Consider the following 17,529-nt stretch of genomic DNA (forward strand, 5'->3'; position numbering starts at 1 on the left):
TCAGGGTGATTTGTTTTTAAGATGTTGAATACCTCAACACTCTATATATTTGAAAAATAGTATAATCAAACAGCTGGAAATTTACAGCGTAATCCATTCAAGAAGAAAACTCTGCTTCTACATTATTATTCAAGCCCCAAAAGGGTCATTTGCTTTTAACATAACCAATGCAGGTGCTCAAACCAGTAAAAATTTGGGTTATTCTTTATTTTTTACTTGAGAAATATATACAGTATTTAACACACCTGTGATCCAAAAAGGTAAGAAAGCCTTCACTCTAAATTCTTTTTTAATTTAATGAATCCAATAACATTTAACCCATCTAATTCAACTACATCAGCTCTATGGCATGCATATGGGGCAAACTGAAAGAGCCTTACTTTGGAAACTGTTGCACCTAAATCCGATGAGTATACCAGTTCTTTCAATAGTAAATCCAGAAGCGTCCTCATGAAACCACTCTGCAAAATGTGAAGATCACGTCAAATATAATTAAAGAACACAATCATAATTATGTTTAGGTAACCAGCATGGAAAATGAGTAGCTGGTTACCAGATCGAGGTATATTATTATTTATTTTTTTCTTACCAACTTACTCCCCAAGAATTAGATACCTCTTTCCGGATGTCTACCACTTCTTTCAGCTTCTGAGCACTCAAAAAGCAGATTTACGGTGGTGTTTGGTCCACATCATAATAAAAAAAGTTGGTTGATTATTTTGAATTATATAGCACTTTATCAGGACCATACAATTCTGCAAAAACTTTCACATGATTCTCAGAAAGATGCATAATATAATAAAAAGAGCAATTCAATTCCGTGCCCCAATGTCCCGAACTGCCATTACATTTCTCCGAGTCTAAGAACATAATCCTTTCATACACATTCTAGCATATGAAATGCAAACAAAAACTTAGAATGGACAAAAAAATAATCTGCTTTTATTTAATCCCATTTGTTACTTGTAAACTTACTTCTCTTAGGCTGGACTCCTGGTATAAACTTGAGAGAAGTGTTATCCTGATATGCTAATAAACAGAAAATCCAGAAGCGACCTCATGAAACCACTCTGCAGAATGTGAAGATCACATAAAATATATATTAAAGAACAATGATAACTATGTTAAGGTAATTAACATAGCAAATGAGTAACTGGTAACCAGATCGCGGTATTTTAACATTTATTTTTTGCTTACCAACTTTCTCTCCAAGAATTAAATAGCTTTTACAAGAAGTCTACCACTTTTTTTAGCTTCTGAGCTCTCAAAAAATAGATGCACAGTGGCGTTTAGTCAACATCATAATAAAGAAGCTGTTTGGTTAATCTGAACATACCGACTTCTTTATACCAAAACACAGCTCATTAAAAGGCACTGGGCACTTAATAAACTTAAAATGCAGTTTGAGTAAAAATATTCACATCAACAAAGTTGAAATAATGATCCAATCAAGTCCTAACCAGTCTGTTAAAAATGCAACTACAAAGAAGTTTTTATATACATGATTACTCAACTATATAAGCCCTAATCAACCTGTTAAATAATGTTGCTTTGATATATACAATTATATAGCACCATATCAGGAACATGAAATTCCGCAAAAATTTTCATATGATTCTCATAAAGATGCACAATATAATAAAAACATCAACTCAACTTTGTGCCCCAAAGTCCCAAACTGATATTACAGTTCTCCGAGTCTAAGAACATAATCCTTCTATACACATTCTAGCCTACAAAAAGCATACAAAAACTTAGAATGGATAAATAAATAATCAGCTTTTCTTTAATCACATTTGTTACTTAACTTTTAAAATCTAACAATAACTTAAATATGATATGACTATTTTTGAATAATATGGGCTGAGTTTGAATTATACAGTAATAAGGTCATAATTCATAGGCATAATAACTTAAATATATTGATGATTTTAAATAATATTATAATAAACTTGATTTTTCCATTAATATAATATAGAAGCAGATTTGCACTAAAAATCACACTAATGACTTCTCAGGAAAGAACACACATGAAGACCATACTTTAAGTTTCAATCTCAATATGATTAATACTACATGTTGTTCGTGTGTGGCAAATTGTAGAAAACCTCTTCAAAGACAACGTTAGCAGTGACATTAGTTGAACCTCCAACATCACTATCAATCATAATATGCAATCCAGAAGGCGATGTCACTCTGGAAACCGCAACATAGAGCCGACCATGGGTGAATACGGACTACAGAAGATACAAACCAACTTTATTCAATGACTGACCTTGACTTTTATTTATGGTCATTGCCAAACATAGCTGTACCGAGAACTGAACTCTTTTGAATTCAAAAGGCCACTTAGTGTCGGTTGGTTCCATTTCAATCCGCGGAATGATGTGAGTAGTGCCAACCTGAGAGCCGGTTAAAATGTTACATACTATACTATTTGGTAAACATTTCTTTACAATCATTCTAGTTTCATTACAAAGACCCATAAGCTGATTGAGATTCCTCATAAGCATTATCACACAGCCTTTCTTAATCTTCAAATCATGTCTTGGGAGACACGATATATTGATGGAATTCAGATATTCAACAGGAAATACAGATACAAAGTCATTATCATGGCCATCGTTGTCACTCAAAGAATCGTGACTATAGTACGTGTACGTCGTACCTGGAATGAGATCAAGTATGTAAGAGTTTATGTCATTAACGATGGCATTCGTTGGAGTGAGAATAGATCTTTCCCTCAAATATTCAGGATTTTTTAGGTTCTGAACAATATCCGGATAAATGATGTCAACAACATCCTTTATTGGCTTTTGTACTGATCTAATTAAAAAGCTCTCTGGTATGATGACATCCAGATCAGTAATTGTATCATCCTGTTGTATATTGGGTAAAGTACCATTTCCCACACTGAGAACCCACTTGCTAAAATCTGCAATATCTTTATTTTCTAAATCTGTTTTACCAGATGTGAGGCGCATGTTTTTTTCAAGTAAAAAACATGGCAATGATCCCAAAGCTTTGAACTATTCAATGAAGCACTAACAACTTGGGCTCTGCTAGCCTTAGGAATTACTAGAAGAATTTGTTAGAAATCTTCATCGAACACAATAGTGATGCCACCAAAAGGAATTCCTGCTCTAGACGGATCAACAGAAGACATGATATCTCTTAGACTGCGATCAACACTTTCAAATGAATGACGATGTTGCATTGGAGCTTCATCCCATATGATTAAGCTTGTCTGCTTCATTAGTTCTCCGAGTTCTGAACCATGTTTGATACCAGCCACTGAATGTTGATCGAGCTTCAAAGGTATGTGGAATCTTGATTGAGCCGTCCTTTCTCCAGGAAGCAATGTAGCTGCAATCCCAGAAGACGCTACAGGCAGAACAATCTTACCAACACTATGTAGTTTACAGCATAAAGTATTCCACAAAAATGTTTTACCACAGCCTCCGGAGCCATATACAAAAAAGATTCCACCTTTTTTATTATCGACACTGTCAAGAACAGAGTTGTATACATGAAGCTGCTCTTTGTTAAGATTTTTGTGCAAATTATCATGTTGTTCATGCATCTATAACCTGTCATAATCATGTTTCTCAGTAATAAGCTTGTTTTCTACAATATGCAAAAAACTATCATCAGGAAAAGGCAGAGTGTTGAAGTCTCTTAAGCGTTTTCCAACATCGTTAAATAGCTTCTTTATCTCTGCAAAAAAAATTATTGCAATATTCATACTATCGGGATTTATAAAGTTAACCACTATTTCATATTTGTTTGTAACATACCACTTGTTTTAGGGTACATCAACATAAATAATAAAATCATACTTTGACGTGAAAAAATGTTACATATGTGTACCAAATATAGTTGGTTATAAAGGAAAGATTGCAGTAATAATATATAATTAATTATAACAAATATTGAAATTATATTTAAAACTATCACTAATTAAATATTTTTCCGAACAACATGAATTCTAATGAATTCATTAATGCAGATGTGTAGAAAATCACCAATATTATGAACTTAGAGTAACTAACCAGCTAATGTGATGTTCTTAATATCAGCTTCAGCTAGTTAAAGGTTGGTATTACCGGTTTTGGGACGCCTGTAGTATAAAACATCTTCTGACATGAAATTCCAATGTTGTTCCCATAATTTAACAGGATCAGCCACTTGATTATTAGATAATATAAAAACAAACAATTGTCTAAGTTGATGTGGCATAGCATGAACAACATTTTCAAACATGGTAACATGCCATTGTCTATCATCCTTTAGAAGATCGAGAGCATCACAAGCCTCTTTAAAAGTAGAATAAATATATCCATTTACAGTTCTTAAATCTTTGTATGAAGTGGCACCTCTGTTATGCATAAGTATCATCCTCAGGAAAAATGTTTCTCCAGAAGATGCATGAACATCAGTTAAGCGACCAAAAACAATACCACGCTCACGAATCTTCCATCTATTTTGGTCCGCTTTCCATGTGAAAGGCTGAGGAAATTGATGATATGTGTATTGTCTTGCCTCTGAAAATGTTTTATTTGCTTCAAACCATCCTTCAAGCTTTGTATATCTTCTTTTAGCCTTATCAACAACATCTTTGAGATTGTCATTTTGCTTAAATGACACGTTCTTCTCCCCTTCCAAGTGCACTGGTAAACATTCAACAGTCGGATAACGATGATGAATGTCAAAACCTAAAAGACGCCAAGAAGCTTCCGAAGCACATATATAATGACCATCCAGGAAATGCTTAATCTCATCAATAACCTTAGGTTTGGAAGTTGAAGAACTGGCCTACTAACTTGTTGTTTTTTCCTCAATATCATGGTAGCTGTGTCATGACCTTTTAAACAGTATTTAAACAAATACTTTAAAGATCTAGAACTGTTACAAACCTCCAGATTCATATGATATTGAAAGCGGATTAATAAGTCCTTGTTGTAAGGTACAACATACTGGTTATCTAGTTGAACTCCTTTCTTGACAACACATCAATTTGTTCTCCATCTACGGTATACCGGAAAGCCACAATCATCAAAATAAGTGTTTCCATTATACCTGTATGAGATTAATATGCAAAGAAAAAAAATAAAATCAGGTATAAATCCATTAGCCATGTGCATATTAATCTCATAGTTTATAAAATATAAGAAAGCAATAAAATATTACTTTTTTGGAAAGTGACGTCCACATTTTCCTTTTACCATACAGGGCGAGTACGTGAAGTCTTTTCCACATGGACCATGAATCATATGCTTTTGAACCACATGATAACCAATGGGATCATTTTTCTGGTCTGGGATCTCAGCATGATATTAACTTATCAATATCCTCAATATTCTTCGGCCTATCCCTAGGATTCAACCATATCAACATGTGGCAATGAGGAAGTCCACGTTTCTGAAATTCAATTACATGCATGACTATAAAGAAAAAAATTATCAATATCAATATTAGTACAGAGAAATAATAGTTATATGATGTGTTGAATATTAAAAAACACCAAGTGAATAAGGATACTAAACTAAATAAACACTGTTATATTGTAAATTGATCAAGAATATCTTTCCTCCTATGCATTTACCAAAATAATTTTTATTCTTAATTAGATCCAACAATTGGTCAAGCTTAAGCTTGAAAACTCTTGCTATGACATCAGGTTTGTCTGCAACATCTACTCCAGGAAAATATTCCATCATTCGCTTAATCTCAGGCCATTGTGTGTTGTAAGTCATTGTGAAAAATAAAGATGGATGTCCAATGGTCCGACATATAGCCAGTGAATCTTTAAAATATTGATTCATATACCTCTGAGATCCAATATGTGTTGCCGGAAGAATGACATTCTTTCCTTTGTTGCCAGTATTTGTATCACCCTTCATGACAGAGTCACAAATAGACTTATAAAGATCAGAACGAATGATATTCTGATGAGCTCTAATCTAGTCCAATCTATATTGCTCAACTGCAGCAAAAGTATCTACAACAAATTGTTGCCATAATCGACCACCAAGATGAAGAGTCATGTCTGATTAACATAAATATACCAATTAGATGGTATATGTACAGGGCGTTAAAATATTTAAAAAAATAGTTAGTATATGAGAGGTTTACCTTCATCTGGCCGTACCATCAACTTATAAGCCTAAAATTCCCTCATTGTAACAGTAGTTTTGTGCAATACTTCATCAGGATGTTGGTCCAAATTTATCAGTATTGCTGCTTTATGATTCTTGTTATGCAAGGGGATATTAAGGCAGAAACCATCATCACCATATGGGAACAACAAAGGATACTGAAGCCGCATATAGTGCTTACATGTCTCAAAGACTCTTTTTAAATATTTTTCCTTTACACTACTATGTCTCGGAATGAGCATGTATCATCACTATCACCAACCACCAAAGCAGCAACCTTATTAGATGGTCCAACCTGATTAGGTCTCCCGGAAGATGATTTGGATGATACCAATAATAAACTGAACTCATCAGTTTCGGGGAGGTTCAAACGATCGCGTGCATAGTCAAATCCTTCAGCAAGTTTATTATTTTCATCCAACATTTTAAGCAGGCCTTCCACAATTTCTGGATCAAGAACATCAGAGCCTGGAACAACATTAAAGCGATTCTGGATTTAATTATCAGTGTCGTAGACATATAGCTGACTAAACTTTGGTGTCTCGCCATCCTTAGGTTTGAGACTTCCAATTAAATGGTAGTTTTGACCGTTTAGCTTAAAACAGTAGGGCCCCCTCCATTGTTGATTTTACGATCTATTCTGCCTCCTATAGAGGTGAACTGGAAGATGGAATTATGCGTCCTTATGTGCAGTCTAAAGTGATTGGTTCTCGGTCCTCCAGAAAGCAACGACGCAAGAAAGGAAGGAGGTTTTCTTTCTGGGGGGATCTTGACTTGTCCATCCTTACAACATAAAGAAAAAGTTGGAGTGTTGTTCTTGGATGATTTATTGTTCCTTTCCTCATTCCATATTATTGCTTTACATTTCTCACATTTCTTCGATGGTGGACCAAGATCCATGTAGTCGTTCCACAAATCTGTTGAATATAATGTAAAAATGACTTTGTCATCCATAGTATGTAAACATAATTTAAAAAGCGAGACAAATTATTATTAGGAGTTTTTAGACCTTTTAATTCTTCTTGACAATCAGTCTCATCATCCGATAGATATTCACCTCGATGAACGTGTACTAAAAAAATTGGAAATATGATATTAGTGATTTTCAGAAAGTAATAATATTAAAAAGAATAGTTTGACTATTTTAATAAATTATACTTCTTACATTGGGCATCGATATTGTCATCATCATCATCTGCAAAGAAATTAAAAATCACTAATAATCCCCAGCATCACAGGCCTAATACTTCTGGAAAAAGTAAATATGTATATCAAGAAAATTACCAGATACAAACTGCTCATATCCTGGCATATGTTCTATGCGTGTTTCATCTTCATCATTAAATGCATCTAACAAATTTTTACCACCTGACGTGGAAGCTTTTTCAGAAGTACTAAATCCATGTGTATTTCCTTCATCTGTTAATATAATAAAATTGGTTTCCAAATGGTTAAATTAGTATTAGTTCTTAAAGAAAAGTCTGAATAGGTGTTTAACTGAATTTTATATTAATAAGTATGTAGACATTACCTGTTACCAATGGAAACCAATCTGAAAAAATAAATATATCATGAAACGGTGAAACCCATTTGCATTTAGTGAGATTGTTACAAAAATATTTGTTAAAACCTAAGTTATAATCATTACCTGGTAGCTTCACGCCAATTTGCTCTGGCTCAGGAATAGTAAATTGAATAGTTCTTCATTGTTTATTCCTTTCAACACTGACAACACTTTCCAATATTCGAGGATCAATGAGAGTCGTATTACTATCATACTTAGGTATTGATCGTGGACATCTATCTACGTAAAATAGAAAATGAACATCAACCGATAATTATAGATATTGTGTTATTAACTTTAGATTAGTTTAGTAGGCTGCAAAGTTGGTAAGATGCTTTGGTGGTGAGTTTTTGCGAACAGATGCGCAGCTAGGTCTAGGAACCGGTATAGGTGTTCACAAAACTGCAGATTATTTTTGTGAAATAAACATGCCCCATTTTTTATTAATTAAAGAGTAGGATTAGGATATCAAAAAACTTAGAGTTTGATTTGAGGCAAAAAAAATTGGGAAATTTTTTTAAAAAAGAAACATGATATGATGATGTATGATGAAATTATAATTTTACTTTAGCTGTAGTTTTCAACGTCCTAAAAGATAATTCACTAAATATTTAGCTCGCAACCATAGCAAGTGCACAGAGAGCCCTAACCAAGACCTTTAGATACAACATGGATATCTGGTAGTGTGAAAGACACTTTTTTCTATAGTTTCCAGCCCGAAGGTGATATTATAAAGCATGACATGATTCCACTGCGTGTCTAAAAAGATTTAATGATGTCAACTATACCTCGGGTGAAATTATGAAAATGAGACTGTTGTACTCCACCACTGGTATTTACACGTGGTGTTATCTTCGATACAGGCAACTCAAAGTTTTTACGTTTCTTCTCTAACGTTGTCTTAGTCTGTAAACTGCGAGAAATTTGACGTTGGGGTGCAGCTGCATATAGATAATGCATATGTGATAAAAGGATATCTAATACAAAAAATGTGATTGTCTATTAAAGTATGCAGCTGAAGGTTGTTGTAGTTGCGTAGTTCCAGATGTTTGAGATAAATCAAGACTTTTAATATAATGCGGTGTAGGAGTGGTTGGAGTATTATGCTCAATGGAACTATGTGTAAAACCTGGTACAAAATCGAGCGAGTCTACTCTGTGAAGTATCCGCTGAGATGGAGTAATATTAGGCCCATAAAGTTGAGCTAGTTCAGTAATTCCTGTGTAAAAAAGCATAAAATAGCATTAAGAACAACACAATTGGTATTTTTTATTTTTTGGGGCATAAGATATGAAATTAGAAACCTGATGGTCTATGTATTGGTGTTGATCCAAATTGATTGGATAAGTCTACACTGTGAAGTCTCCTGTAATAACCCACATTTTTGGAATTTTTTTAAAACCCTTATGAATAGTGATTTTGCTGATTATGCTGAATAAGAAAACTTTTCATAAAACACTATGTAGGGGTTCTTCTATTGTTATTCTGAGATCTTATTAGTACTTTATATGGGATATAAGTGTATGTAAAGATCGTCAGAATCCAAATTCGAACACTATGATTTTTCCCGAAAATCCACCAGATACCGAAAGAATTAAGTATAAGGGAACAGGATAAAAAGGATTTAAATTCAATAATTATAAGAGATGATCATAAAAGGAATATAATATATTGATAAAGGTTTAGGGGAACCCAAGTAATAAGATCTCGGGTATGATCCCTCAAACGATAAACGAAAACGAAAGTTAAGCGAACCGCATAACAGATCAGCGGTCATTAGCCAAGTAATTAGGAGTTAATCAAAGGGTTGGTGGAGAGTGATGTCATCTCACCAACAAGAGGAAGACAAGTGTTAAATAGATGACACAACCATGGTGACATAAGCATGACAAGTGAAATTGTTTTGTTGGATGATTCTTGGCCAAGCAAAAATTACCATGGTAAAAACCAAAAAGTAGCCAATCCATAAAGAAAATAAACCAACTAATTCATTTCACAAAATAGCAAATAAACTTCTTGTTCAAGAACATGAAGTTCTCGGCTTCTTCTTGAAAGCAAAAGAAGAAAAGATCAAGTCCAAGCTCCACTCCATAATAAATTCAAAGGTAATTATGCAAGTTTCCTTGTGATTAGATAAGCATATCCTAGGAGTTTAAGCTTCTAATTCTTTGTAAATCTCTTCCAATAAATCAAAGAAGAAGATGGTGAATAGTAACCTTCAAGAAATAACTTTAGTTTTCTTGATTTTTATGAAAGTTCAAGGTAGCTTAAGCATAGATCAAGGCTTCCATGGGCATTCCAAGGATCTTTCATTGATTAAAAGCTTCAAGAAAGGTATAACTCTAAATTATCTTAGCATTAAGTTGTTTGGTATAAATGATTATGATGATGGAATGATAGATTAAGTGTAGTAGTTGTTTTGTCATGTTGAGATCTTAGTTGTTAAGTGTTTTTGTTGATTTTGGGAGTTAAGAGTAGCACTAGTTGTTCTTGATGATTCATGGTATGATTTGGGCTTGGTTTAAATGGTTTAAAGTGGTTGATGAGTGATATTGTCATATGGTTGTATTGGGATTGATTGGTGATGGTTTGGTGTTGAATTGGTTTGGTAAATTTTCGGAAATCGCGTAAACATAGCCGTCGTAATGCCCGATTTACCTTAGACCGTTTTTTTTCTTAACATCAGGACCCGAGAACCCACTTTTAGGTTTTGACTACTGCCATTATTAGATAGTTCATGTTACGAGCTTCGTTTTGATATGTGGTTCGTTTGAATCCGATGTACGGTTTAGGAGAAACGACTGTTTTAAGTAACGGCGTTTCGCGACCGAACCATTACCCTCGCCTTACTTTGAAACCTTGGTTAAGGACTTTAAATGATTAATTGGGGTATGAAACAATTATGTTAAGTGGATTAGGCAGTTGTTAAGGTACTCACGAAAGAATCGCTTTAAAATTCTTAATGGTTAATTTATTAAAAATGGTGGAGCCGAGGGTACTCGAGCGACGTAAGTGAATCGTTAAGCGCAAAAGCAAACGTTAGGGTTCAATTTGTTAAAGTCTAGTTTCTTAAGCGACCGGGGTTTAATTCCGACTTATGTTGTCGTTCATAGGTTATCGGACCCACTCTAAGCTTAAGTCTATCCGGGAGCGCTCAGGCAAGTTTTCTACCCGTTATACTGTTGTTGTGATGTATACATATGTATATGCATTATCTTGTGATAGATGCATGGTGGTTAATTAGCAAATCTTGCGATATATTGGAGCATGTGATATGGTATATATGCATGTCTGTTTCGTAATCTTGATATATATTGTTGATTCAATTGCTTATAAGTTGCATAATACCTATGCTAGAGATAAGCAGTAGTTGTGTATACCCTTAGTATAGGGGACCCAAAGGTGAACATTTTCTAAAACCAGGAGTCGATGTTCCCGAGTATAATATATATATATATTGATATAGTTTTCAAAACTATTAATCGAATAAGGTTTATTCGATAACTTTATTTTATTAATGAATATTATTCTGAATATTCATTCGAGGACTTATGACTCCGCTTACTTTATTTAATGAATATTATTTTGAATATTCATTCGAGGACTTACGACTCCGTTTATTTTATTTAATGAATATTATTTTGAATATTAATTTGAGGATTTATGACTTCGCTTATTTATTAAATAATATTCTTTATTTTATTAAAGAATAATGTTTCGATAATCAAACTTATTTTCGATTATTCAAATAAAGATCGTACTTTCGTATAAGTATATCTTTGGTTATTTATTATTCATTTCAAGTATAAGTTTTAAAACTTTTACTTCAATTGTTTTTATAAGGATTATCCTTATGGGAATATTATTTAAATAATAATATTCAGATATTTTCTAATATATCGGGACTGATTTATTTCATTAAATCAGCTTTACTCCAAACATTCTTAAAAATGTTTTCGAGTCTTCAAAATGATTTTAAAAGTTAGAGCGGATCCCAAAACTCGTTTTCAGATTTAAGATCTTCCTCTCGAAGGAGACTTGAATATTCACTCAAAAATCTTGGGGATCCGGCTCTGTGGTGTATTTTATATTCGCAACGAGGTTGTTTTTTTGAGAAAACAATTTGATTACTTGCCCAACGTTCGGGAAGTAAGTCCATCTAATTGAGTCGGCATAAGCGACAGGCCGGGGTACGGTCTATGAAGGTGTAAGAGGCTGGATGACAGTCCATCCACGCGTGAGTGGCCGGGTAACGGTCTAGTACGAGGTCCTAATGCGGCCAGGGTGATGACCGACGAGGAATTCATCCATCTACAGTAGAAAATGTTACTTATTGGTATCTTTGCCTGATCAGCAAGATATCGGGTTTATGCCACAATTCTTTTCCTTTCCAAAAATTCATTGGATGTTACAAACTCTGTTCATACTTTACATGACAGAGGTTTTCAGGAAATGTATGAGAGATATATATATATGGATATATATATATCAGGACTTAATGAAGTATCTCGTAACTTCATTATTTATAATGATATTCAAAGATTGAATCTATTCAAATCTTGTCTTGTAGTCTCATCTATGTGATGAACTTTTGAAACTAATTATAACTTGAACGGTGGTAGTTCAAGTAGTATTCGGAAAAGATATAAGTATATTGGAGTATCTTGTAACTTCATCTTTTCAACTTATATCTGGTTAATGATTATCTTGCATGACAAAGATTTTCACAAAAACGTTGAGACAAGGTTAGATATATGAGATCACCTTGCAACGATATTTTTATACAGTTATAAACTGGAACTCTGTGTATATTATACATGTCAGAGGATTTCAAAGATTTGAGAAGTATATATGTATATATATACTGAATATTTTATGACTTCATCGCTTTAAGATATCAAACTTGGTTCATTTCTTTTGACCAAGACTTTCATGAGTACTATGAGAATGCTCATATATTGTTAATTATTATACATATCATTTCGGTGGGCTTGTTGCTCACCCTTGCTTTCTTCTTTCATCACACAACAACAGATAGACAAGATGAACAGGATCAAGCTCCCAATTCGCGAGCAGATAGGAAACGTTCCGCAGTTTCCTGTAGGCGTTGATGCCGTTGTAGCTGAGGTAGGGTCTACCAATAGGCTAGGCTTTCAACTTTTGATGTACCAGACTTATGTATATTTATGAATTGTAATAATGGCAAAGAATATGTAAATTTATTCAGAAACCCTTTTGAGGTGTAATGACTTATAATTATGGAATAAAATGACTTGTGTTATTGTTTGGTATTCATCTCTGAGACTATAACTTGTGGTGTGTGTGTATCTTGTGGGGTCACAGTACGCAGTAGTTGGTTGATTATTAAGATTAAGTATCATTAAGGGAAATGGAACTCGTGACAACCCGGATCCCCGACCCCGAATTTGGGGGTGTTACAGAAATGGTATCAGAGCTAAGCGTTATAAACCTCAGAGATGATATGGCGTTAAAATAATAAGTTCACTAAGATAATAAGAACTCTTTCCAAGTTCATAGTCGGACTACCTAACGTAGTACTAACAGTTAAAACCCTTATGGGAACCCTTATAAATATCGTGATAGAAGCGTGGTTCGTTATCGTATATGGTAGCGGGACTCCGAACCCTGAGGATGAAGAGCGACAACGCGATGATGTTGTATTACTTATTGGAGATCAGATTATGATCTGATAGAGCGTCCTAACGCGGGACCGGATGATGTTCATATTGAGGATGTTGTCCTAGAAGGGATTGTTGCTGAGAAGAATTCCGTGGAGGATCCTGACAAGAATGAATAAAGGACCAATGAGGAATTGATGACTATGGTTAGGGCGACTACCAGAGGTAGGATTGGCCGGTTACTACCGGAGGTTCGTTCAAGTTCGTAAAGATAGTAGCCCCTTTAACGCGGTTACTCGTAAGACTGAGAAGTTCGAATGGACAGAGAAATACGAGAATAACTTTCAAGAACTGAAGCAAAGATTGGTGACGACCCTTATGATGGCATTGCCGGATGGAAAAGGAGATTTTGTGATGTGTAGTGACGCTTCGCATAAGGAATTAGGGTGCTTCTTATACAGCACAACAAGGTACTCGCGTACGCGTCAAGAAAATTAAGGTAATATAAAATTCGATATCCCCACCCATGAGCTTTGGCTCGTGGCAATAGTTTTGCCCTAAAGATTGGAGGCACTACTTGTATGGAGAGAAGTGCGAGATTTACCTAAGCCATAAGTGCTCTAGTACATTTTCCCGTAGAAAGAGCTCAACATACGCTAGAGGAGGCGGTTAGAGCTAATCAAGAATTATGATTGGGAGATTCTTTATAATTCGGGGAAAGCCAATGTGGTGGCTGATGCCCTTAGTAAAAAGGAGAGACTCAAGATGATAATGTCTTTGGCAGAGTTTATAAGAGATTTTGAGAAAATGGAAATCGAAGTGAAAGTAACCGGAGCCGGTACCGAAAAGCTGTTTGAGATTGCAATACAGTCTGAATTATCGGAAAAGAACATATTGTGCCAGAAAAAGTGATGAATGAAGGCAGAAAGCCAACAATTAGATAAAAGATTAATACCGAGAAAGATGATAAGGGAATAATGAGGTATTCCTACAGAATTTGGGTTCCAAATGTTCAAGTGCTTAAAGATGAGATCTTAGATGAAAGCTAGTTTGAGGAATAAGATTTAGAGCAAATCTTGAACGTGATAGTCAGGGAGGTCACCATCAAGATAGAAGGAACCCATAACATAATGAAGTGGAAAATGAGGATTTAAAACATGTAGGATGACCCCGATTATGGGGAGGAGGAGGGAACGTTCAGACTAAGGAAACAGAAGTCGAGTAAGGAAAGGAGACCCGAGACGGTACTCCTATACGACAATTTATGGACCTTTCTAGACAGAACTTAGACTATTATCCCCAACCACCACCCTGAGGAAATAATGCGGTGAGAAATTTTTTCAGGACCTTTAAGTCGCTAAGCTCTCAGAGTTCCAAGGAACAAGATGACCCAGTCGAGGCAAGAGTCTGACTAAAGGAAATATAGGAATCATTTGAGATTCTAAATGATTGACGAATCACAAAAGACTATTTTTGTCACTTACCCTCCTAAGAGAGAGGCCACCCGCTGGTGAAAGGCCAAGGAAGGCACGAAGCAAGAGATTATAATAAACTGATTTAAGTTCAGTCAATGGTTTTCAGGAAAGTACTTCCCAAGGTTATGAAGATAGTGTAAAAGCTTTAGAGCCAGCACAAAGGCAGAAGAGTATGATGAATTATGAATCTAAGTTGTAAAAGTTGTCAAGATTCGTTCTGAGGACACGAATCCAGAATGACGGGATGTTTGAAATTAATACTTATGTTGTGTTGGTTCATGAAATAATGATAAGAGAAAGGAAAATAAAAAGAAACTGAAGTGGAAAGGAATATAAAGGCAATAGAGTTTGAGGAATGATAAGGGCGTTGGGTATGAGGAAACCCTAAAGACTCGTAGCAATAGAAATAGAAAACTATGTAATCGTCAGGATGAGGGTGATTCACCATGAGTTAAAGTTGATGATTGAAGGAATAAGAGATACATATATTTTATCCCCTGTAAGTTGGGAGGATTCCAGGAAACCTTGAGATAGTTCGAAGGATAAATAATGAGACAATGACAACTGTGAGAGTTGTATTGTAGTGAATGTTGAGATTGAGTACCACTAATCGGGTCGTGGTGATGTATAAGTTATCATTGAATAGACTAATTAAGTAGACTATTTACCTATTGAATATTTATTCCTCCTTATCAATAGAGGGTCGTATGACTATACGAGGAAGGTTGTGATGCAAGCATAGAATTCTAGTAACGTTGATGTCTAGAATGAGATCCCAGATTCGATTTTTGATATCGAGGGAGTTTCAAAGGTGATTGTGTATAAACTTGAGGAAGAGCATGGGTCCATAGAATGATGGACGGAATAGCAAAAATATTTAGGCATGTGAAATATGATGCTATAATACTTGATGTTGATATAAATATGTATATGTTTTGTTCTCCTATGACAAACCTCTATAGTTAAGAGGTAGATTCCAAGCCAGATATTTTATGGCAATAATTTTTTTTTACGTATATACAATTCTCTTCAGTTCGTTCTTTTCTCTTCTTTCCATTTCATGTAAGCTGAGAAGAACAACCCTTCCAGAAGGGGAGGTATTGCCGAATGACTATCTATCTGTGTGATAGAAGCCTAGTAGGATACACATGTTGTTTAATTGCTTGTCAAGTACTAAAGGCTGGCCACCTTCTGTACTAACTATGCAATAGAACAAGTGTTCATGATCATAGTGATCTCTCAACAAATTCCTTTGCTTTTGTATGATTGATCAAATTTTGAAAAATAGAAACAGCTGAAAAAGGAGTAGTAAAGTTATGGTGGTATTCGGAATGGAAACAAATTCATGGTACTAAGGTTGACGTGGTTATTAAAAGGTTATAGAACGCTAACAAGCAAAAGTATAACCAATATAATATTAGGAACGGAAGGTAGTAGCGATTACGAACTGGAAAAGAATGGGTATTGAGAAGCAAAAACTCTAATGCTAAAAGCTATAATGAGAGTCTATGCAATAGACTTGAAAGAATTTGGAATGATCACTTAACGCGGATTGAGTTTTCTCACGACAATAGATCATATGTCATTATCGAGATGTCGCCGTATGAGATCCTTGAGGGAAGACAATGTCGATCTCCCTTATGTTAGGATGAAGTTGTAGAGCGCAAGATGCTCGGACCCGCAGTAGTCCAAAGGACCAGGGATATAATAGATCTAATCAGAGGACGACTGGTAGTAACCCAAGATGGACATAAGAGGTATGATGATTTGACTCGAAAGGACAAAGAGTATGAAATAGGGGACCTAGTAATGTTATAGGTACCCCTTGGAAAGGATTGATGAGGTTCGGAAAGAAAGGAAAGCTAAGTCCACAAATTGTTGGACCCTTGGATATATTAAGACATTTTGGGAAGTTAGCATATGAGCTAGCCCTACCCCCGAATATGTAGCAAGTCATAACGTGTTTCACGTATCAATGTTAAGGAAGTGTAATTCGGATGCCAGATAAGTAGGGGCATATGAGCGCCTAGACATGTAACCAAACGTAACTTATATGGAGCAACCAGGAAGGGTTATGGATTGAAAAGGAACAAGTGCTTAAGAGAAGGGTTATCAAACTAGTCAGAGTTGGTGGTAGAACCACAATGTGGGAAAATTTACTCGAGAGTTAGAAAGTGCAATGCTAAGAGAGTATCCCTATTCATTTTCTATCTGATTCCGGGACGGAATCCTTTTAAGGAGGGGAGACTATAATAACCCCAATTTTTGGAATTTTTTTGAAACCCTTATGAATAGTGATTTTGCTGATTATGCTGAATAAGAAAACTTTTCATGCCACACTATGTAGGGGTTCTTCTATTGTTATTCTGAGATCTTATTAGTACTTTATATGGGATATAAATGTATGTAAAGATCGTCAAAATCCAAATTCGAACACTTTGATTTTTCCCAAAAATCCACCAGATACCGAAATAATTAAGTATAAGGGAACAGGATAAAAAGGATTTAAATTCAAGAATTATAAGAGAGGATCATAAAAGGAATATAATATATTGAGAAAGTGTAAGGCATATGTCATAGCCTATTTGTATATTCGAGGATTTAACTCAACTCAAATAAGAATGTAATAAGTAAATAGTGGATCTACCGTCAAAGAGATCTCGCAAAGTAACATCTGTCAAAGGATTCAGAAA

The 17,529-nt window shown here is 34.9% G+C and overlaps 2 protein-coding genes across 2 annotated transcripts in view; both read right to left on the reverse strand.

The window, feature by feature from the left end:
• Positions 1–272: 272 nt before the first annotated feature.
• LOC141692101 (uncharacterized) lies at positions 273–2,984 on the reverse strand. The gene is made up of 3 exons (XM_074496841.1): positions 2,316–2,984; positions 2,109–2,237; positions 273–461 (listed from the first exon to the last, which is right to left on the reverse strand). Exons 1-3 carry the CDS (start codon positions 2,982–2,984, stop codon positions 273–275), a joined length of 987 nt encoding a protein of 328 aa, XP_074352942.1.
• A 107-nt stretch (positions 2,985–3,091) lies between these two features.
• LOC141692109 (uncharacterized) overlaps positions 3,092–17,529 on the reverse strand; it is a 41,302-nt gene continuing 26,864 nt past the window's right edge. The window contains exons 2-15 of the mRNA XM_074496847.1: positions 8,852–8,941; positions 8,511–8,663; positions 7,690–7,710; positions 7,443–7,577; positions 7,324–7,353; positions 7,168–7,230; positions 7,022–7,075; positions 6,382–6,626; positions 5,606–5,897; positions 5,342–5,444; positions 5,040–5,079; positions 4,107–4,788; positions 3,591–3,717; positions 3,092–3,506 (exon numbers count right to left, since the gene is read on the reverse strand). Of these exons, the coding sequence (XP_074352948.1) occupies positions 3,092–3,506; positions 3,591–3,717; positions 4,107–4,788; positions 5,040–5,079; positions 5,342–5,444; positions 5,606–5,897; positions 6,382–6,626; positions 7,022–7,075; positions 7,168–7,230; positions 7,324–7,353; positions 7,443–7,577; positions 7,690–7,710; positions 8,511–8,663; positions 8,852–8,941 (2,450 nt within the window). The remainder of the gene's footprint in view (positions 3,507–3,590; positions 3,718–4,106; positions 4,789–5,039; positions 5,080–5,341; positions 5,445–5,605; positions 5,898–6,381; positions 6,627–7,021; positions 7,076–7,167; positions 7,231–7,323; positions 7,354–7,442; positions 7,578–7,689; positions 7,711–8,510; positions 8,664–8,851; positions 8,942–17,529) is intronic.

This window comes from Apium graveolens, chromosome 2 (assembly GCF_009905375.1).
Source record: "Apium graveolens cultivar Ventura chromosome 2, ASM990537v1, whole genome shotgun sequence".
Classification (NCBI taxonomy): Eukaryota; Viridiplantae; Streptophyta; class Magnoliopsida; order Apiales; family Apiaceae; genus Apium; species Apium graveolens.